The sequence below is a fragment of the Pipistrellus kuhlii genome, unplaced genomic scaffold (assembly GCF_014108245.1).
Source record: "Pipistrellus kuhlii isolate mPipKuh1 unplaced genomic scaffold, mPipKuh1.p scaffold_m20_p_2, whole genome shotgun sequence".
Taxonomy (NCBI): Eukaryota; Metazoa; Chordata; class Mammalia; order Chiroptera; family Vespertilionidae; genus Pipistrellus; species Pipistrellus kuhlii.
The window spans coordinates 108,398,701-108,422,413 of NW_023425515.1; the positions used below are offsets into that span (position 1 = coordinate 108,398,701).

General features: G+C 43.7%; 1 protein-coding gene across 5 annotated transcripts in view; it reads left to right on the plus strand.

Moving 5' to 3' along the window:
* Positions 1-342: 342 nt before the first annotated feature.
* The window catches only part of RIPK1 (receptor interacting serine/threonine kinase 1), a 39,530-nt gene continuing 16,159 nt past the window's right edge, over positions 343-23,713 (plus strand). The window contains exons 1-6 of one of the 5 annotated variants that reach the window (XM_045584208.1): positions 343-888; positions 9,254-9,474; positions 10,417-10,573; positions 12,669-12,806; positions 14,367-14,595; positions 16,784-16,933. In XM_045584208.1, the coding sequence (XP_045440164.1) occupies positions 9,323-9,474; positions 10,417-10,573; positions 12,669-12,806; positions 14,367-14,595; positions 16,784-16,933 (826 nt within the window). In that variant the 5' untranslated portion in view covers positions 343-888; positions 9,254-9,322. Of the gene's footprint in view, positions 889-9,253; positions 9,475-10,416; positions 10,574-12,668; positions 12,807-13,769; positions 14,596-16,783; positions 16,934-23,713 lie in introns of those variants that run through there. The other 4 variants (XM_036447722.2, XM_045584209.1, XM_036447725.2 and 1 more) reach the window with 4 other exon arrangements.

The window sequence follows — 23,713 nt, forward strand, 5'->3', positions numbered from 1 at the left end:
TCATGCAGTATATATTATTTGCTTTTTAATACAGCACTATAGCAAGCATTTCCCATTTTGCTTGAGACTTCCCCATCACCAGTTTAAAAAGCTACAAAATAATTACCACATTTCTCCCTCCACAGCCCGAGATTTTATTAGCAAGTGAAGAGAGGGTAATTTGCCTGAGGGAGGGTCTAGGTCTGCTGTAAGGGCTTAGAATCTTATCCACTGGGTAACCCATCCCCTGGGACCACCCTTCCTCCCCCCCCCCCCCCCCCCCCCCCCCCGTGGCAGGCAGAGGCTTCTAGGACCGGGTAAGATTTCCTCTTTCCTGGCCTCCCAATCCGCTTCAGAGTAAGGATGGGTTGCAAACAGATCTCGGGGTGCAGAGCGTCGCGGCGCAGGGCGGGGCTCGCCCCAGTCTTCCTCCTCTGCCGGGGCAGGGGGTGGAGGCAAAGCGAGCAGTCCACGCCCCGCTGCCCGCCCCGGAGTTCGCTCATTTGAGACGCGGGCGGCGCGAACATCGGACCCGGGCCCCTGGGCGGGGTCCGCAGCGCGGCGGTCCCGGCCCACACCGTCAGGTGCCGAGCGTGCTGCCCACTGACCGAGGGAGCGCTGGCCCTCCGAGCCGGGTGCGGTGCGCGCGGGGCCCGGCGGCCGCTGCGGTCCAGACTCCCCGAGCTCGCCGATAGCGGACTCCGTCAGACTCCGGCGTCCTTCCCGGGTGCGACCCTGCGAGGCGGCCGCGAAAACGGAGTAATTCCGGATCTCCACCACTGCTTTCTTCAGCCTGAGCTGGGAGAGGTTTGCCGCGAAAACGAAAGTAAATAACTCTCGGGTGCGTCTCGGCGGAGGCAGCAGTGGCGAGTTCCGCGAACTGGGATACCGGAAGGGGCGGACCCTAAGGTGGGCGGGGCGGGAGTCGAGGGGCGAATGGCCCATCGGGTGGTGGGCGGAGTCTGCGCCGTTCCCGGAAGTCTGTTATGAGTGAGCCGGTATTCCCGGAAGTCGGGTAGGGTCCCCTTTCCCAGGTCTTTTCTGCTCAGGAGGATTTGGCGGGCTGTTACACCTCTTCCAGCCAGAGGGTCCCAGCTTGACTCTGTTTTAAAGCGCGTTGGGAGGACAAAGGAAAATAAATGGTACCCAGTCCTACAAACATCCTCCAGCGCTCCCGGAATTCGGTCGCAAGGCTGACTGTCTAAGGCTCAGACACTTGCTCCTCGGAGCTTTTGGTGTAAATCCGAATGAGGGCGGAGACCTCCCCTCCGACCAGGAAAGCTGTGTGATGTTGAGACAGAACCTTCGGTTTTATTATTTTGGTGGGAATGATGAACTTTCATTGCAGTTTCAGTAAGTTACAGTCGCTATAATGGGGTTAGTAGATGGCTCTGCCTGGGACTTCTTACCGACCTTTGAAAGCACCTTTTGTTGCATTTGGGGCCACAGGGGGTTGCAAACACAAATCAGAAGCATTTCTGCATAATTTTAGACGTGAACTAGCTAATGGGAAAGAAGAGCCAACAGCCCCATTGACTAAAGCGGCTGCTGTCATAACCCTAGGAGGCCTCTTTGATGGCCAGTGGCATTTGCTTTTACGAAGTGCTACGGAATCTTTTCAGGTTTGTTTTTTTTAATATATATTTTATTGATTTTTTACAGAGAGGAAGGGAGAAGGATAGAGAGTTAGAAACATCGATGAGAGAGAAACATCGATTAGCTGCCTCCTGCACATCTCCCGCTGGGATGTGCCCGCAACCAAGGTACATGCCCTTGACCGGAATCGAACCTGGGACCCCTCAGTCCGCAGGCTGACTCTACCCACTGAGCCAAACCAGTCAGGCTCTTTTCAGGGTTTTGAAGAAGATTAGTTCCATCTTTAAAAACATTTGACAAAAACCTGCTGGAAGTGTTTGGGGGGGGGGGTGTGAGGGGAGGAGTCGGGGGAGACGCTGCTCTTTGTGTCTGCTGATGGTTTGTCTCTTCCTTGCTCAGAACTTTTATTTTTGATAAAGCCCGAGGCTGTTATAATAAACCAACTTTGCAGAAGTCCTTCCCTGGTTTACACTTGAAGAAATCAAGGCTTTGAGTCAACTTTGGAATGTAGAGTGACAGTATTTGATTTGCAGTTTGTAACCCCCTAGTTGGTGCTAGATTAAAGAAGAAATGGTAGTTAATTAGAAATGTGAAAAACCGAAGCATTTCTAAACACAAAAAGTGTAGGCTAAGCCTGTTTAAAATTTAAGGTGTATTGTCATCGTTAGTATTAGTGATAAAATAGCAATAACAATTATTTAATTTTAATTTTCCTCAACCTGCCCTATATTAACCACTAGAGATGTGTTCCATTTTCAGGATTGTGAATATTATTAATAAAAGCTAATAAAAATTCTTTAAATAGCAATTTCCAAAATGGCAAACTATTATTTATTGCTTATTAATCCATAACATGTTAATACCATTAATATGATCTAGGGATTTGAAAAATATATCTTCACATGCTTTGGTTGGATATTATACTCTGGCAAAGTGATTGTATTAACCTATAGAATATTGATTTTGAACTATATATTTTCATGTTTTTAAAATTTAGTCTGTATATTTCTGATTACAGTATACTTACCCAATATAGGTGAGCTGGACTATAAGATTAGGTACCTGCATCTGATTTTTAACAAGGGCCAAAACCGGTTTGGCTCAGCGGTAGAGCATCTGTCTGCGGACTGAAAGGTCCCAGGTTTGATTCTGGTCAAGGGCATGTACGTTGGTTGCGGGCACATCCCCGGTAGGGGGTGTGCAAGAGGCAGCTGGTCAATGTTTCTCTCTCATTGACGTTTCTAGCTCTCTATCGCTCTCTCTTCCTCTCTGTAAAAAATCAATAATATATATATATATATATATATATATATATATATATATATATATATAAACAAGGGCAGATTATAGTTTGCTATCTAGATGAAGTAGCATGTTGTTAGTGAATTAAGAGTGGAAGTTTGAGTGAGGAGTCAAAAGCTTTGCCACTTTAGGTGAATCATTCATCTCCAAATTTTAGTTTCTTTGTTTGTAAATTGGATTAATGAGTCTGACTTATTTCATGGTGTCACAATGTGCTAATGTACATGGTAATGTGGTTAAACTTTTTCAGTTTTGTCTCATGTTCATTTGTCTCCTCCTTGCTCAGAGTTCTCATTTATTTGGGGAAAGCATCAAGCTGTATAATCCTAAAACTTTAGTGAAGTCCATGTTAGATACATGAGTAAAGTCAAAGTCCTATTAAGATGAAAAGACCAGTGGGTGGGTGGGTGGGGGAAATTATAGGTAAGCAACCAACATTTGTTTTTGTCAGACTCATTATGGTCCTTGAATTGAAAAAAATCATCCTCTATCCGTAAAAGGTAAATATATTTTCTAAAGCCTTTAAAAAACTTTTATTTTTTTTTTTGTTAATTCTCTCCAGAGGACATTTTTCCATTGATTTTTATAGTGGAAGAGAAGAGGAGAGACCAAGAGAGAAACATCAGTGTGAGTGACACATCAATTGGTTGCCTCCCATATGGCCTCAACAGGGGCAGGTAGCAAGCCTATAATTGAAGTATGTGCCCTTGACCAGAATTGAACCTGGCTCTTTAACCACTGAGCCAAACTGGCCAGGACTAAAAAACTTTTTTATTGATGTACTAGTGATCTGGTGCATGAAATTCATGTACAATAAAAGGGGATTAATTAGAGGAAATAATTTAATATTGCTATTTGCCCTTTCTCTATAATAGAAGTGTCAGAGATGAAAAAAAATTAGTAAAATATATATGAAAACCTTCCTTCTGTCAGAGACTGGGGCTTACCACGGGACCCAGAGTCAAGTCCCCACCCACCCACATGCACCTCAAAATTGCGTGAGACCCAGACCTGGCCGCCCCCCAACTTTGGGCTAGATCCAGACATGGCCAGTCCCTCCCTTGTCAAGCCCTGTTGGGCAGGGGACAGATCCTCAGGTCCCCTGGCCTGGTGCCAGGATGTGGGGCATGGCCTGAGGTCCCCCAGCCCAGATCCTGGTGGGGGGGGGGGGGGTGTGTGCCTTGAGATACTCTGTCAAGCCCTGCCAGGTGGGAAGACACGCCCTGAAATCCCCTGTCAAGCCTTACTGGGTGGGGGGCATGGTCTGAGGTCCCCCATCAAGTCCCGCCAGGCAGGGGGGTACAAGGGGTGCAGCTTCAGGTCCTCCAGCCCAGCACTGGGAAGGGGCACATCCTCAGGTCCCCCATCAAGTCCAACCAGCAGGGGGCACAGCCTTGGGTTCCCTGTCAAGCCCCGCTGGGTGGGGGCATGGTCTGAGTCCCCCCTACCCAGCACTGTGGGTGCACCTTCAGGTCCCCCATCATCCCCACTGAGTGGGGGGGCATGGCATGAAGTCCCCTGTCAAGTCCAGCCAGGCAGGGAGGCGTGGTCAGGTCCCCTGGCCCGGTACTGGGGCAGAGGGTGTGGCCTGAGGTTCCCTGTCAAGCCCTGCCAGGCGGGGGTTGTGATCTGAGGTCCCCTGAACTGGTGCCAGGGTGTGGGGCACAGCCTGAAGCCCCCTGTCAAGCCCTGCCTGGTGGGGGGCACGGCCTGAGATCCCCCAGCCTGCCGCTGGGGTAGGGGGAGCAGGTTGAGGTCCCCTAGCCCAGCACCAAGACACGAAGCACACCTTGAGGTCTTCCATCAAACCCCGCCAGGGGGGAGGGGAAGAAGGCAGCCTGAGGTCCCCTGTCAGCACCACAGGGGTGGGGGAGGGCTAGCCTCAGGTACCTGCGGATTTCTCATTAAGGCTTCTTATGAGAACTTGGCCTCAGCTGTGGGTGCAGACATCTTTGTGACGGAGTGATGGTCAATTTGCATATTACCCTTTTATAAAGTAGGATAACGTACAAAAAGATGCACAGATCATAACTGTATAGCTGTATGTGGTATCACAAAGTGAACATTACTCAAATTAAGAAAATAGAACATTGCTATCACTCCTGAAACCCCCTTCTCATTCACTATCTCCCGTATCCCACCTAATATTAACCGCTACTCTGACTGTTAATAGCATAAATTAATTCTGCCTGTTTGGGGGCATTAATTATTTATTACTCATTTATGTTTTTCCCTGATTTTATTGAGGTACAATTGACAAACATTAATTGAATATAGGTTTGAATACTTTAATATACAGACTCAACTGCCTCATAGATAATAAATGAAATTTCTTGGGATTTTTAATCCTATATAATAAATTGGTCAGTGGAAAACATTTGCTTCTCTGAGTCTCTGAATTAATACCCACTTATCCCACTACAATGGACACAATTAGTTGAAATTAATTGTCATAACATGACATAACAGGTCAATGTGCTTTCCTTAATTGTTGTGTGACATAGCTTTATAAGGTGGTTTATACCTGCCTACAGGCAGTGTTTCTATGACTCATGGGTATGTAAACCACTGATAGGGCCTTCCTAAGATACTCAGTGCTTATAAAGTTGAATTGTTAATGGAAAAAAGGGGAGTAAAGAGTAAAAATTAGAAATCATTGGAAACAATGGAAAAGTTCATAAGATTAGACTAAACCATCAAAGGGCCAGACTGCAAGGAGAATTGACTTGGGACAGGAACCACCCTCACAGAATGATGTGGACTCACCTGGAGGCCTTCCCCTGAGCATCCTGCTCCCAAAGACACTTCAAGTCTTAGTTGTGTTGGCAGATTTAGGGAGGTAAGACCTGAGCTGAAGGAGAGATCCCAAATAGAACTCATAAAACTGAAGTTTTATACCCCAATAGGCATATTTCAGGACATGTTTCTTTAATCTGAGTTTTTCTTAAATGTTTTAAAATATTTACATATAACATCATTTTTGAAGCCTGCTAAATGTATTTCAGAGTATAGATGGGCCATAACATTATTATTATTATTATTATTAATATATTTTATTGATTTTTTACAGAGAGGAAGAGAGAGAGATAGAGAGATAGAAACATCGATGAGAGAGAGTCATCGATCAGCTGCCTCTTGCACGTCCCCTACTGGGGATGCGCCCGCAACCAAGGTACATGCCCTTGACCGGAATCGAACCTGGGACCCTTCAGTCCGCAGAACTACGCTCTGTCCACTGAGCTAAACCGGTTTCGGCCAATAATATTCTTTCCTCTGTATATGTAAATTGCTGTATATGTTTTTTGTTCTCTATAAGGTTACTGGGAACATCCTTGTATGTACATAATTTTTATCAGCAACTCTGATTTGATTCCTCAGAATAAAGAACTTTTGAGTGAAGGAATTATTTCCTTTAAAAATTAATTGTCATTATAAATGTAGTTTGTGTTTATTGTAGAAAATTGGTGAAATCTAATAAAAGTGTAAAGAAGAAAGTAAACATCCTGCCATCCAAATATATGCCTTGCTAACATTTTGGTGTCTTTCATTACATATGTATACCTAACTTACAGACTATAATTTTGAATGGCTAAATAATATTCCATTTTATGAATGTTCCATAACTCACTTAACTGTACCCTTTTTTTTTTTTTACGACAATTAAAGAATTCTTTTTAAAAAAATTGTCCATTCAGTGATCAACTGTCAAATATCAGTTTCTGTGCTAGACATTAGAGACAGTGAGCAAGTGTTTCCTGCCGTCTGTGAGGTTTCTTAGAAATCTCAAATTACAGCTGTCTTAACTGTTTCAAGGGAAAAATACAGGGTTCTGTGGAAATGTCTAATGAGAAGACTTAGGCTAGTTTCCCTGAGGTTATGATAAAGGCTGAGACCTTAGGGATGAGTAGCATGTAGCATGTAGCCAGGAGAAGACTTACCTAAAGGGTTTGTAATGGAAGAGCAGGGTAAAATACCCCCTAAGACGGGTCATCTGCCTGCCTTCCTGATTACCCCAATCACTTCTGCCTGCTGGACTGATCACCCCCTAACCACTACCCTGCCAGTCTGATTGGTATCTTAACTGCTCCTCTGCCAGCCTGTTTGCCCCCAAGTTCCCTCCTCTGCCAGCCTGGTCAACCCTAACTGCCCTCCCCTGCAGGCTTGATTGCCCTCAACTGCCCTCTTGTAGGCCTGGTCCCTCCCCTGCTGGCCATCTTGTGGTAGCCATCTTGTGTCCACATGGGGGCAAGATCTTATGTGTTGCAGTGATGGTCAATCTGCATATTACTCCCCTTCTGGCCACCTTGTGTCTAATTGGGGGCAGCCATCTTTGACCACATGGGAGCAGCAATCTTGTGTGTTGGAGTGATGGTCAATTTGCATATTACTCTTTTATTAGATAGAGGCCTGGTGCATGGTAGGGGGCTAGCTTGTTTGCCCTAAAGGGTGTCCCGGATCAGGGTGGGGGTTCCCTTAGGCCCTAGGGCTTAGGGCATGGGATGGCCTGGATGAGGGGCCTGTGGTGGTTTGTAGGCCGGCCACACACCCCGGTGACCCAAGCAGAGTTCCTGGTATCTTCTATAATTGAAACTTGGTAGCCTTGAGCAGAGGCCAGGAAACTTGGCTTCCTCCATTGCCTGGGGCAACTCAATTGCCTGCTCTTTCCAACTTAGTGGTTGCTGCCATTTTTGTTGGGATTTATTTATCTTCTATAATTGAAATTTTGTAGGAGTGGAGGCCTGGGCTGGCCAGGGTGTGCAGAAAGCTTGGCTTCCTCCATTGCTGGGAAACCCAGAACTCTCTCTTGCTCTCTGTGGCTGCAGCCATTTTGGTTGGGTTAATTTGCATACTCACTCCTGATTGGCTGGAGGGCGTGACTGATGGGTGTAACAGAGTGATGGTTAATTTGCGTATCACTCTTTTATTAGATAGGATTACCTTAGAGCTGTTCGGAAATTTAATTATCCATAATGCCTAATATTTGGCTGAGTCTGGTTCATGATGAACGTTTTATTTGTTTTTTATAATTTTGGAAAGGGAGCTCACATTAACTTAGTTCATTTCTGGGAATCTTGACTGGCCTGGCTGGATTGTGTTGTGTTTGCTTTAGCATTATAATCCAGGGATGCCATCAGTCTATGATCACTTTCTATGTACAAGTTCTTGGTTTCGGGAATCATGGCTATAAGAATCCTGGCCTGCATTCAAAGCGCAAGTCTATTTGAGGTCAGGCCCAAAGTTATGAATTCACACAGACATTTTTTATACACAGGCCCAGTCTAAGTGGAGTTCCTTTGCTAATGGACTGCTTTTTTCTAGTCCATCCTTTCACGGAAGAGTAAGGGAGCACACCAAGGAGTGCCGTATTAAGGCGGATCTTTCTTTCAACCCTCTTCTTGCATTTCCTGACCTCGGCTCTTGTCCCATCTGGGCTTTGGTCCCTGGCTTCTGGGTAGCGAGTCAGCTGTGCCCAGAGGGTCACTGTCTTAGTTCGTTGCTAGAAAAGATTTCAGACTGGGGATCTTAAAGGACATTTATTTTTCACAGTTTTAGGGGCTGAGAAGTTTACTATCAAGATGCCAGCAAACCCATGTGTGGCCGAGGGCTCCTTTACTAGCCATCTTCTTGTGTCCTCACGTGGTGGAGAGAGAGAAAACTCCCTCATTTCTTTTCTTTTCTTTTTTTAAAATTTAATATATTTTATTGATTTTTGTACAGAGAAGAAGGGAGAGAGATTGAGAGTTAGAAACATCAATGAGAGAGAGTCATCGATCAGCTGCCTCTTGCACACCCCCTATGGGGGATATGCCCCCAACCAAGGTACATGCCCTTGACCGGAATCGAACCCGGGACCCTTTAGTCCCCAAGCCGATGCTCTATCCATTGAGCCAAACCGGTCCCGGCTCCCTCATTTCTTTTATAAGGAAACTAATCTCCACCTTTCTGACCAATACCTTCCTAATACCCCACCTTCTAATACTATTTATTGGATTTCAATGTGTGAATTTGGGGGTGGCCCAAACATTCAGTCCACAGCAGCTACTGTGTGGGTCACGGCTTAGGGCCAGTGCCCTGTTTGTGTTCAGTCCCTGGGGTTTTCCTTCCTGCTGACCTAGCTGTGCATGGGAATATGTGTTTGTATTGTGTTACCCAACATATATGAGTCCTTGTAGCAGGGGGGTTTTCAAACTTTTGTAGTCCTGTATGTTGCCAGCAATGAAAGTCTAAGGAATCAAAGTTGTGGTCTTCTGTGATTCTTAGAAATATGGGGAAACGTTCATTGTAAGTCTATCCTCAAAAAATCGAGGTCCACCAAACACGTGGTTTTAGTATAATGAGTTTTCTGCACTGAGATGGTTTCTTGTTTTCTTTACAGGGCACAGCTCTGAGGCTAAGAAAAGGTGGTGTGTTTTTGAGCATTCTGCGCATTGGAAGGAAACCAGACATGTCTTTGGATGACATTAAGATGAAATCCAGTGACTTCCTGGATGCGGAGTATCTAGACAGCGGTGGCTTCGGGAAGGTGTCCTTGTGTTTACACAGATCCCATGGGCTCGTCATACTGAAGAAGGTGTACACGGGGCCTACGCGAACAGAGTGAGCGGGGAGTGGGGCAGGTGAACCCACTGTGGGCTGGCCCCAGGGGGCGGAGGCTGTGGAGGTTCAGGGCTGCGCGGGGGAAGACTGGCACTGGCTTTAGAATGAGACAGCCAATGGTGTAAGTGTCAGCACTCGGGCTCATGTCCAACAACCCTACGAGGTGGTTACTGTCCCTGTATAGCTGACAAGGATTTTGAGGCTGGTTGATGAGAAGGTTACAGCTGGTAACGAGAAATGAAAGGAAGAAAGTAGACAAAGCCCAGGAAATCACAGTTCAATTCCCAGTCAGGGTACTTGCCTGGGTTATGGGCTCAATCCCCAGGAAGCAGCTGATCAACGATTCTCTCTCATCATTGATGTTTCTCTCTCCCTCCCTCCCTTCATCTTTCAAATCAATAAAAAATGTATTTTTTAAAGTAGAGAAAGGGAAGGAGATCAGGGTGATGAGGAAGGTGATGAAAAGGAAATGGGAGAGATCAGTGAAAATAGACTTGCTCCACATGTTTGGTGAGGATTAGCCCTAAGTATGGACAAGAAAAGAAAGTGGTTCATTACTTAGCGGTTCCAGGAACTCTGTGTAAAAATTGGTAGTGCTGTTTTACTAACCCTTCTTGCCACAGTGGTTATGAGAGAGGCTGCATTTTCCTTACACTGTCCAGCACCGTCCTTTTCTCGGACCGTGTGTTGTTGCCGCTCTTCACGTTACTGTTCTCCTGTTGTTCAGCAGTGTGACATTTCTTAAGGGCTCGCTGCCAGCCGCTGGGAAGGAAAAACCATTCTGCCTTCCTCAGCTTGTAGTCAGTGCCTGGCAGAGGCCAGTACAGCAAGTAGTGACAAAAGCACAGCACCAGGATGCCCGGGAGACATGGGCCGTACTGGCGGGGCACAAAGGAAAGAGGAGCTAACTGCCCATCCTCACAGTATCCTTCTCTCCCACAGGTACAACGAGTCCCTCCTTGAGGAGGGCAGGATGATGCACAGACTGCGCCACGTGCGGGTGGTGAAGCTGCTGGGCGTCATCCTGGAGGAGGGGAACTACTCCCTGGTGATGGAGTACATGAAGAAGGGCAACCTGATGCACGTGCTGCAGGCCGCGGTACGGCTCCCCCCACAGAGCCCTCACTGAGCGCTTGTCTGAGGGGGTTGTGCTTCACGTTCTTTTGTAGGTGTTGGTGAAAAATAATCCTCGCGCAAATTGCTAGATAATTTGGATTTTCCGGTCAATCCCTCATTAAATCCTCCGTGACTCTCCCCGCCCAGAGGGTGACCGGGCCCTTCTCTCCTCCCTGCAGACAGTGGTCTGGGTCCCTGCTGTCAGCCACTCTGAGATCCACAATTCAGAGACAGGCCCTGTCTGCATGAAGCACAGGGTCTGATGAGGGGCATATGCACCAGGAGGGGCATTGCACACGTTAGTTGATTGATTAAAGGATGTATTCTATAAAGGCCCTTATGAGAAGGAGTATTAATGATTGCACATTGATACCATTTAAGAAACGTACAGCTTAAATGTACAGCATTAGAGGCAACAACCCTGGAGAAGTAAGACTTAAAACAGGAAAATAACAAGTTTAACAAAACCAAGTAAGTCTAAAGCACTTTTAAAAGTGTATGTATCTGTTAAGAGGAATGCCTTGTGCTAATTGCTCAGGAAGCAGGAGCAAATAAGACATAGACTAGTAAAGGAGCAAATAGTGTGTGATATTTGGATAGACAACTTCATGTGTGCTATGGGAACACGGAGGAGAGAAACGCACTCTAGAATGGGGCAGGTAGGAAAGGATTCCAGAAGGATGCTTGAGCCAAAATCTGACGGATAAGGAGAGGTTTTGAAACAGAGAATTAGAGGTAAGTGTTCCAGGCAGAGAGAATGGCATGTGCCAAGGAACGAGAGTATGCCAAATTTGGGAAACTGCAAATAACTAGGTTTGGCAAAGCATAGATTGCTTGTGGGGGTGGTGGGATGATTGTCTCTATGGCAAATATCCTCCACTTTTCCATTTTCTCCCCTGGCCTCACAGTTGCCGAAGCTTGCCAATTCTTCTAAGTCACAGATACCTTTCACAAATACCTGTGGGAAAGATACAAGATAATTACTTGTACACATTGTATTATCATTTGATCAAATTGCTCTTCTCTCAAAAACTAGATAAGATCAGGTGCATGAAGGAAGCACTAACAGGCTCAACAAGAAGGTCAGGAGGACGGAGGGAGAGAAACTGAAAGAGGGATGTGAAGGGGATCTACAGTGCTTTTCAGAATTTTTTCCTAACTGCAGAGGTACACCCTGGAAGAAGGGAGGATCTCTGGCCATTTTTGTATGGTGGTGATCAGGCTGTAAATACTGCAGTTCAGCTGCGGTATGGGGCAGATATGGTTTGGGGGCTTTGCTTGGGAGTCTAACTTCTAGCATTTCAAATGTTTCCTGTTTACCAACAACCGACAGGCACATACACTTTTAGGAAGCAGCCTGTTTGTTTCACAATGTTAAGCAAATCTAATGTTTAACTATTCTAAGTAAAAACTGGAATTCTCTATATTAACATAGATGTTCATGTAACTAGAATACAGTTGTAAGAATGACCCGAGATTCTACAAAACCTGAAGTGCCTGATAAAGTCACAAAGTAGATATTACATTCATTTCAGCATTAAGGACCTTATATTATCTCATTGATTAACCTTTCCACGTTTCTAATCAGTGTAAGCACATTCCCTTATATTTTTCTTTTAATATTATTTCAGGCACACATTTCCGTGACATTTTTCATGTATTTAATACATAGTAGAACATCATATTAATATACCATAGAGAATGTTTGTTTTTTGTCTATTTATCCATTCATTCACCAAACATTCCAGGATGCTAGGTAATAAGCATACATCCTAAACAACAACAACAACAATAATGTTTTATTCTCAAGGAGCATAATTGTATATCATTTTTAGCTATTAGTATATTGTCATGGAAGTTTTAGTTTTACACTGCAAAACACACCATTAATACCCTCAGCACCTGATGCGAACTCTTTCTTCAAAAGGGGGACTGTTTCGCAATGTCTGCCGTGCTGCAGAGCAGAGAGAAGGCAGGTAACTGTCCTCACGTGCAGCCCCCAGTAGTCCTGAGTGAAGCAGTTGCTGTGGCGTGTTTGATTGCTTTCCATTTCATACACTTAATGTTACTTGTTTTAGATCAGCATCCCCCTTTCTGTAAAAGGAAGGATAATTATGGAGACCATTGAAGGAATGTGCTATTTACATGGAGAAGGTGTAATACACAAGGACCTAAAGCCTGAAAATATCCTGGTTGATGACAACTTTCACATTAAGGTAAACCATAATCCAAAGGCTGTAGAAGCTTGGGTGATTTTCGTTGTAACTCTTCACTGTAAATCCATGTTTGTACATGGTGACTCTAAAGGAAGACCTGCCTCAGTTTCTCATGGTGCCGGTGGTGCCAAGGACTGAAAAGAAAGACACAGACTTGATGGAGTTTATATTTTTTATGGATTAGTGTACGTTCATCTGCAATTTTTGTTTCCTTTTGAAAACTCCCAACTCTTTTAATCACAGAAAAGGAAACAAGAAAGGATTTTGTTGTCACTCACTCTATATTTAAGTAGATGGGGTCATTATAGCTAACTAGTTCTGACAGCAGGGATCCAAGTGCAAAAATCCTGAAAGGGGAAGCGGCCCACGGGTAAGGACTGTGGAACAGCTTTCACAGGTGTTCCTCTTTGCTAGAAGATTCTTCTAACATTTCATCTTCGTCTTCGATGAGTTCTTATTCCTGTCTTAAGAGAAATGTTCTATATATTCATACATACACACACACACACACACACACACATATATATTTGGTTTTTTGTTTGTTTGTTTGTTTTTCACAGAGAGGAAGAGGGAGGGACAGAAAGCTAGAAACATCAATGAGAGAGAAACATCTATCAGCTGCCTCCTGCACACTCCCTACTGGGAATGTGCCCGCAACCAAGGTACATGCCCTTGACCGGAATCGAACCTGGGACCTTTCAGTCCGCAGGTGATGCTCTATCCACTGAGAAAACTGGTTTTGGCCCTTCTTTATATTAATAACATATCAGTTATGTTAGAATCTGTGGGTTTTACATAACCACATGCCAGAATTCATCTGCAGATGCTGGATTCCTAGAGGCAGAAGTGAAACTGTCACCTTTGAATTCATGGTTACTGTATTATTCTGTCGTTTTGCACTGCCACTTCTCTCTGTTTTTGTGTGTGTCTGATGTTGGTGTTTTTCTCTTTGCTTTTTGTCAGTATTATTATTCCTTCCCCTCCCATCTTCTCTTAGATTCAGTTAAGGCTACCAACTCAAAACCCTAGCAGCACAGCCCTGTCCTCAGTGTCTTTGGGTTCCTTCGAGACTAGCATCCATGGGCTTTCAGATATCGTTTTGGAAAGTAGAAGGTGCAGTTCCTCATCACTGTCTGCTATATAAGCATGCTCAGAAGAAATTACCGCTTTAACTCCAGAAATAACTGAAAAACATATACAGAGTCAATGAAAAGTTAGGACAAGTGTGTTTTGCTGTTCATGTCAAAAATGTCTTCCATTTCACCTCCTTTCCTCCCGTCTCACCACCTGCTCTAGCAGATTTCCTGTTTTTTCCCAGTTACATAAGAATTGAGATACCAGAACTTCACATGGACATTTCTTAGGGGAGGTTTTCTAAATGACCGAGAAATACAAAGTTTCTGAGTCTGTTCAGAAGTAGCTATTTTAACACTATCCCCTGCAGCCATTTCTGGAAAGTTCACTGTACCTCCAATCTATTGGATGAGTCCCAAATTTCAAGACAAAGCTGATCTGCTTGTCATTTTCATAGAACAATCCTGTTGGTTTGATCACTTGCAGATAGCTGACCTTGGCGTTGCGTCCTTTAAGACGTGGAGTAAGTTGACTAAAGAGGAACACAATGAGCAGAGGAAAGCGGACAGTCTCTCTAAGAAAAACGGTGGCACCCTCTACTACATGGCGCCCGAGCACCTGAATGACATCAACGCCAGGCCCTCGGAGAAGTCGGATGTGTACAGCTTTGCCATAGTACTGTGGGCAATATTTGCAAACAAGGAGCCATATGAAAGTAAGACATTTATACAGGAGTGGGATTTGGGTATTCATCAAAATCATTAAATGAGATAATGGCCTTCAGTGAAGTCAATTAAAATTTATAATGGTTTGTTCATTTAATGTTTATCTTACCCATTAGACTTTAAAGTCTGCAGGGGCTGGGACCACATCTGATTTATCCTCTCCCATTTCCCAAGTATCTGCACACACAGTGCCAGAAACATAGTAGGTGCTCAATGATTGACTGAATGAATAATCTCAGTTTAGGAATCAAGGGCCACAGGACAAACAGGAGCTATGATAATGCATCTAAGCTCAGGAGGTACTGGGAAATTCCAGGACTCTTCCTGGACAAGAAAGCTTGCTGGCTTCTGTGTGTGAGGACTTACCCTTTCGTCCTACAAGGCATGCATGTCAGATGACTTGCCCCTATTCACTCCTTCATTCAAGAGTTATTTCATTTCAGAACTCTATGGGCACTTTGACCAGAATTGAGACTGTAAAGATGAGACAGACATGGTTCATGTAGAACAGATACATAAGTAGTCATTCTTCAGTGTGTTAAGTGCCTAAACTAATAGACATTTTCCTACCCATTCTTCTTTGGGTGATTATGAGCTCCCATGATTCAATGATCACCTCTTTGCCCATGTCTCTCAAATCTCTTATCTCTAGCCCTGGCCTAGAGATCCACTTGTCTGTTAGAACTATTCCATGTACCAGAGGAACCTCAAAGCAACATTCCCCCAGACAAAGTCATCTACCTGCTCTCCTGTAGCCCACTCAGCTTTGCAGCTCTTGTTATGTTCAGCGATGGCATCATCACCCATCTGCTGAATTGCCAAACCAGAAACCTTAGTCATTCAGCCTTGTTCCTCATCTCCCACACACAATCAGACATCCAAACTTACAAAGTCAAAGTATACATATGATTCAAGATACACCTTCAATCCACCCACTTCTTTCTATCACCACTGAACTCTATTTAGTCAAACCCTTTCCATTTCTGCAGTAGGCTCCTTGTATGCATCCACTATCCTCACTGCAGCCCAATTGGTCGTCCCAAAAGAACATATGATCATCTCACTCATCAGTTTAAAAGAAAATTTTTACAAGACTCGCTGGGGCCATAAAAGATAAAGTTCAAATTCCTCAGTATGCAATACTACTCTGTTTCCCTGAAAATAAGACAGTGTCTTATATTAACTTTTGCTCCCAAAGATGCGCTAGGTCTTATTTTCAGGGAATCTCTTATTTTTCCATAAAGAAGAATACGGTACACACTTATTGTTAAATGAAAATAAAGGAAATTTATTACCTGTATATGGTACGGTAGTACAGTAGTTGTCAACACAAACCAGAAACTGTGAATCCTACAGTATCAAGAATTTACTCATTTACTCAATGACAATCATGTCATCATCTTCTGGAACATCATCATAACAATCCAATTCCTGAATTTCCTGGTGAATTTCTTGTGACTCCATTTCTTTCAGAATCAGTGGACCAAATCTCTCATGTTTAGCCTGGGGGGGGGGGGCTTATTTTCGGGGGGATGCCTTATATTTCACTCAGAAGGAAACCTGTAAGTAGGTCTTATTTTCGGAGGATGTCTTATTTTCGGGGAAACACGGTAGGTTCTTTCTGATTTGGCTTTTGCTTCTTTCTCTAGTTTTACTTCCCCCCCCCCCTTAGGCAATATGCTCAATTATACTGAAATACTCATAATTTCTGGGATACATCATAATTTATGAAACCTCCAATTTATTTATATCCTACTTCCCTAGCCCATAGTCATCCTCTCTGAGTCCTCCTTCCCCATTTCTTACATGGATAACTCCTTATTTTTCTGAACTCCACAAAGCCTTCTCTGAACATCTGGTGAAGGTTGAGTTCTCAGAACCTTGTATTTACTTCTTGAGTAGCAATTATCACTCTACCTTTTAAGTCACTCATTAATATTCTACTTGTTCTACCAGGAGGTAGCTTTCTTGTGAATTGTGTCTTTTATCTGCAGAAATTAAAATGTTGTGTGGCTCCTTGCCACAGGGCCCTTCTGCCTTCGTCAGATGAACAGCTTTACTAAAAGCATGTCCCAGGCAGAGAAAGATTAGTGGTGTGGTCCAAGTTCTGTCACCTCTGTGCCCGAGAAAACGTGACCTAAAAGAAAGTCTAAACGGAAGCTCCTATTTGCTTTACAGATGCTATCTGTGAGGAGCAGATGATCTTATGTATTAAATCTGGGAATAGGCCATGTGTGGACGACATTATTGAGTACTGCCCAAAGGAGATTATCAGCCTCATGATGCAGTGCTGGAAGGCGGACCCGGAATTGCGGCCAACATTTCCTGGTAAGGGCGTCTCTTAGGACTGTGTACAGTTACCTATGTGGAGGTTTCCCCAGTAAGATTTTGTCAGAAAGTTACTTTGAGTCTTAAAAAAACTGAGTTCCACTTGTGATTTCAAACTGATTTTCTAGATTTCAAACATTTTTCTTCAAGATGCTATCCCTCCCAAAATTTAATTTGGTTCATAATTAACTTTTTATAAATTGTGTTAAAATACGTATATCACATTAGTCAGCATTTTAACCATTTTTAAATATACAGTTCAGTGGCATTAAGTACATTCACAATGTTGTGCAACCATCGCTCCCATCCATCCACAGAACTTTCCATTTTCCCAAATTGAAACTTTGTCCCCATTAAACACTAATTCCCCTACCCCAGCCCTTGACAATTACCATTCTACTTTCAGTTTATGAATTTGACTACTTTGGGTTCCTCGTTATAAGAGGAATCACACAGTATTTCTTCTTTTGTGACTGGTTTATTTCACTGAAAATAATGTCCTAAGGTTCATCCATGTTGTGGCAAGTGTCAATTTTCTTTTTATTGTTGAGTGGTATTCATTGTATGCATATGCCACATTTTGTTTATCCATTCATTTGTTTATCCATTTAGACTTGACACTAAAAGTACAATCCATAAACAAATGGACTCCCATATGCATACAGTGAATACCACTCACATGGGTTTGTTCCATTCCTCTGTGATACTAAGGATCTCGCTAAGATCCTAGAGGCAGAGGAAAGAAGAAAATTGGGTGAAGAAAAAATAAATAGTAGGAAATCACTTAGGAGCCTTTAAAGCATTTTGCCCTCCTGTTTCTGCTCTGACAAAACAGAAATGAAGTCCCACCTACCACTTACCACCAGAGGATTAGAAGGGTCTTTTGATTTAGTGCCTATTTTCTTACTTGCTCAGTCAGCCCAAATCTTCTCCAAGCTTGATTTCTTTTCTTTCATGCCTTTTTCACTTTTTAAAAATTGAAGTTCTTATTTTGTGTTAATTGTAGATTTATATGCAGCAGCTGAGACAGAAAGACAGCCCATGTTCCTTTTACATAGTTTCCCCCAATGATACATCTGGCCAAACTATAGTGCTGTGTTACAGCTGGGATATGTAAATGGTACAGTCAGATACAGAACATTTCCACTGCCACCAGAGTCCCTCAGGTTGTCCTTTTTAAGCTACACCCACCTCTCTCCCTAATCCCACTCCTCCTTCTCCTCTGGAAACCACGAAACTGTTCTCCATTTCTATAATTTTATTATTTCATGAATGTTACATAAATGGAATCATAAAATACCTTTTGGTAATCTGTGGGATTGGCTTTTTGCCACTCAGTATAATTCTCTAGGTGTGTGTATCAGTCATTCATTGCTTTTTATTGTTGAGTACTATTCCATGGTATGAATGTACCAAAGTTGGTTTATTCACTCCTTGAAGAATATCTAGTTTGTTCCCAGTTTGGGGCTATTAGGACTGAAGCTACTGTAAATATTCATGTTACTGGGTTTTCTGTGAATAGAAGTCTTCATTTCTCTGGAATAAATACCCAGCAGTGAAATAGCTAGGTTGGTGGTAGTTTCATGTTTAGTTGTTTGGTTGGTTTTAAGATACTGCCAAATTGTTTTATAGAGTAGTTCTACTATTTTATATATTCCCATCAGCAATGTGTGAGTGATCTAGTTTCTCTCCATCTTTGTCCACATTTACTAGTATTGCCATATTTTTATTTTAGTTATTCTAGTAGGTGTGATGTAATATTTGATTGTGGTTTAAATTTGCATTTCTCAAAGTAGAACTAATATCTCCCTCACACTATTCAAAAAAATTCAAGCAGTGGGAAGACTTTGAAGCTTTTATTTATGAGGCCAGCATTATCCTAATTCCAAAGCCAAATAAGGAAATTACAAAAAAAAAAAAAAAATATATATATATATATATATATATATATATATGCCAATATCCCTGATGAACAGAGTGCTAAAATCCTTAATAAAATATTAGCAAATTGGACCTAGCAATACACTAAAAAGATCATACACCATGATCAGGGATGCAAGGCTGGTACAATATTTGCAAGTCAATAAACATGAATATATCACATAAACAAATTAAAAGACAAAACCACATGACCATATCAATAGGTACAGAAAAAGCATTTGACAAAAATCCAACACCATTTATTTATTTATTTACTTACTTACTTACACTTATTTTTATTGATTTCAGAGAGGGAGAGAGAGATAAAAGCATCAATGATAAGAGAAAATCATTGATCAGCTGTCTCCTGCACACCCACTACTGGGGTTCAAGCCTGAAACCCGGGCATATGCCCTTGAACCCAGGACCTTTCAGTCCACAGGCCAACACACTGGGCTTAACCAGGTAGGACTCCAGCACCCTTTTTTGATAACAACTCTCAGTAAAGGGGGAATAGAGTGATCATACCTTTTCATAATAAAAGCCATACAAGACTAAACTACAGCCAACATTGTACTAAATGGGCAAAAACTAAAAACGTTTCCCTTAAGAACAGGTATAAGATAAGGATGTCCGCTTTCACCACTCTTACTCGACATAGTCCTGGAAGCCCCAGCCACAGTGATCAGACAAGAAGAAGAAGAAAAGGCATCCAAATTAGAAAGGAGAAAGTAAAACTCATTATTTGCAGATTACATGGTAGTGTACATAGAAAACACTAAGACCATCAAAAAACTGCGAGTTTTAATAAATTAATTTGGCAAAGTAGAGGAATACAAATTAACATCTGGAAATCAGTGGCATTTTATAGACCCAAAATGAACTCTCAGGAAGAGAAACTAAAAAATAATCCCATTTACCATTGGGAGGAGAAAAAAAAAAAAAGAGAGAAAAATAAAAAGATACCCAGGAATAAACTTAACCAAGGAGGTAAAAACCTGTACTCAGAAAATTATAGGATATTGAAAAAAGAAATAGAGGAAGATACAAACTAGTGGAAGCATATACTATGTTCATGGACTGAAAGAATTAACATAATTTAAATGTCCATACTATCCAGAGCAATCTACAGGTTCAACACAATCCCTAATTAACTGTCAATGGCATATTTCACAGGTCTAGAACAAATATTCCAAAAATATATATGGAACCAAAGAATATTTTGAATAGCCACAGTAACTTTGAGAAAGAAGAAGGAAGATGGAAGGATCACAATACCAGATCTCAAGTTATACTACAAAGCCATGGTAGTCAAAACAGCCTGGTACTGGTGCAAGAACAGACACATAGATCAGTGGAACAGAACAGAGACCTCAGAAATCTACCCACGCCATTACACTCAATTAATATTTGACAAAAGAGGCAAGAGCATACAATGGAGTAAACATACAATGGGAAAATTGAACAGATACTAGTACATGCAAAAAAATGAAACTAAATTGCCAACTTATACCATACACAAGAATAAACTCAAAATGGATAAAAGCCTTAAATGTAAGTAATAAAACCATAAAAATCCTAGAAGAAACCATAGGCAGTAAAATTTCAGATGTGTCAGCAGGATTTTTGCAGATACATGGCCTAGGGCAGTGGTCAGCAAACTCATTAGTCAACAGAGCCAAATATCAAAATTTCTTTTGAGAGCCAAATTTTTTTTTTAATATATTTTATTGATTTTTTACAGAGAGGAGGAAAGAGGGATAGAGAGCTAGAAACGTCGATGAGAGAGAAACATTGACCAGCTGCCTCTTGCACACCCCCCTCCGGGGATGTGCCCACAACCAATGTACATGCCCTTGACCGGAATCGAACCTGGGACCTTTCAGTCCGCAGACCGACGCTCTACCATTGAGCCAAACCGGTTTCGGCGAGAGCCAAATTTTTTAAACTTCTTCTAATGCCACTTCTTCAAAATAGACTCACCAAGGCCGTGACATTTTGTGGAAGAGCCACACTCAAGGGGCCAAAGAGCTGCATGTGGCTCGTGAGCCACAGTTTGCCGACCACGGGCCTAGGGCAAGTGAAGCAAAGGAAAAAATAAACAAATGAGACCACATCAAAATAAAAAGATTTTGTACAGCAAAAGAAATCATCCTCAAAATTAAAAGGGAGCACAATGTTTGGGAGAGCATATTTGCCGATGATACATGTGATAAGGGGTTAAATTAAAAAAAACTCATACAATTCAACAAAATGAAATCAAACAGTCAAATTTAAAAACGGGCAAAACACCTGACTAGACACTTCTCCAAAGAGGGCATAGAGATGGCTAAGAAACATATAAAAAAAATTCAATGCCACTAATCATCAGAGATATTAAAATTAAAACTATTATGAGGTATCATTTCACACCTGCCAGAATGGCTACCATTAATAAATCAACAAATATCAAGTGCTGGTGAGAATGTGGAAAAAGGAGAACTAACGCTGCTGGTGGAATGTAGACTGCTGCGACCATTGTGAAGCAATATTGAAATAATAATAAATGGGCCCTAGTCCATGTTTCTCAGTGGTTAGATTGTCAGCCCATGCACCAAATTGTCATGGGTTTCATTCCCAGGCAAGGGCAGGTTCAATCACTGGCCCCAGTCAATTAGTTGCATCTCATCTATTTCCCTCCTTCCCTCCTTCTCTTTCCTCCTCTGTACCTTCTTCTGTCCCTCCCTACTCCCTTGCCTTCCTCCTTTACATGCTTTCTAAAAATCAGTAGGAAGTCGGCTGGTGTAGCTTGGTGATTGAGCATCCACCTATGACACACATAGTTTGATTTCCTTTCTGAGCTTGATTCCCAGTGGGAAGCATGTAGGAGGTTGCCAATCAGTGATTCTCTCTCATCACTGATGTTCCACTTCTTCCTCTCCCTCTCCCTCTCTGAAGTTACACAAACACACACACACACACACACACACTAGAGGCCTGGTGGCATGAAATTCGTGCTGGGGGAAGTATCTCTCAGCCCAGCCTGCATCCTCTCCAATCTGGGACCCCCACTAGGATTGGGCCTAAACGGGCAGTAGGACTTCCCTCTCATAATCCAGGACTGCTGGCTTCCAACTGCTGACTTGCCTGCCTGCCTGATTGCCCCTAACTGCTTCTACCTGCCAGCCTGATCACCTCCTAAACACTCTCCTGCCAGCCTGATTAATACCTAACTGCTTGCCTGCTGGCCCAATTGCCCCTAACTGCCCTCCCCTGCCAGCTTGGTCACCCCTAACTAACCTCCCCTGCAGGCCTGGTTTCCCCCAACTGCCCTTCCCTGCTGGCTTGGTAACCCCTAACTATCCTCCCTTGCCAGCATGGTCACCCCTAACTGCCCTCCCCTGGTGGTCTAGTCCCCCGCAATTGCCCTCCCCTGCAGGCCTGGTTCCCCCCAACTGCCCTCCCCTGCAGGCCTGGTTCCCCTCAACTACCCTCCCCTGCAGGCCTGGTCCCTCCCAACTGCCCTCCTCTGTTGGCCCAGTCACCCCTAACTGCCCTCCCTGCTGGCTTGTTTGCCCCAACCACCCTCCCTTGCAGGTCTCATTCCTCCTAACTGCCCTTTCCTACTGGCCATCTTGTGGCGGCCATCTTGTGTCCACATGGGAGCAGCCATCTTTGACCACATGGGGGCGGCCATCTCGTGTGTTGGAGTGATGGTCAATTTGCATATTACTCTTTTAGATGGGGCATCCTATCTAATAAAAGAGTAATATGCAAATTGACCATTACTCCATAACAAAAATGACGATGCCCATAGCCACAAATTGAGGGGCCCAGTCCTCTTAGCCCTGCTGGAGTCCCCAAGTCTGCCCAGCAGCGGCAGTCCAAGGTGTCTAGCTGGGAGGCGCCTGACCCCCATGCAGCGATCCCTGCCCAGTGGCAGCAGCCTGGGGTGTCTGCCTTGAGGCGTCAGTGCCCAGTGTGCTCCTGGCCAGCGGTGGTAGCCAGGACTGGGGTTTTAGGCCAGCAGGGCCGCGCACCAAAGCCATGCGATTCCCCGGCCGCAGCGGCAGCATGGGCTAGAATCTCAGGCCGGCAGGGCCTTGCCCCCAAGCTGTAGGATCCCCTGGCCACGGTGGCAGCCTGGGCTGGGGTCTCAACCTGGCCAGGGTGCGATCCCCTTCCAGTGCTGGCAGCCTGGGTTATCAACCATTGAGTCACACCAGCCAAGCAGATATGGAGGAATTTTTAATGTTTCTTTTTTTAAATATATATTTTATTGATTTTTTTACAGAGAGAAAGGGAAAGGGATAGAGAGCTAGAAACATCTATGAGAGAGAAACATTGATCAGCTGCTTCCTGCACACTCCCCACTGGATATGTGCCCCCACCAAGGTACATGGCCTTGACCAGAATTGAACCTGGGACCCTTGAGTCTACAGGTCAATGCTCCATCCACTGAGCCAAACCAGTTAGGACTGTCCAATATGCTAAAAAACCCTATCTAATAAAGAGGGAATATACAAGGGAGGGTATTTGGAGGTGACTGGGGTTGCAGGGGAGGACAATTAGGGACAATCGGGCTGGCAGGGGAGTGGTTAAGGTGTAAGGCTGGCAGGCAGAAGCGGTTAGGGGTAGTCAGGAAGGTGGGCAGGCAAGTAGTTGGGAGCCAGCAGTCCTAGATTGTGAAAGGGATGTCCGACTGCCTGTTTAGGCCCGATCCCATTGATCAAGCCTAAACAGGCAGTCGGACATCCCAAAGGGGTCCCAGATTGGAGAGGGTGCAGGTTGGGCTGAGGGACACCCCCTCCTGTGCACAAATTACAAATTTCATGCACTGGGCCTCTAGTTTTAAATAAAATAAAAATCAATGGAAAAAAT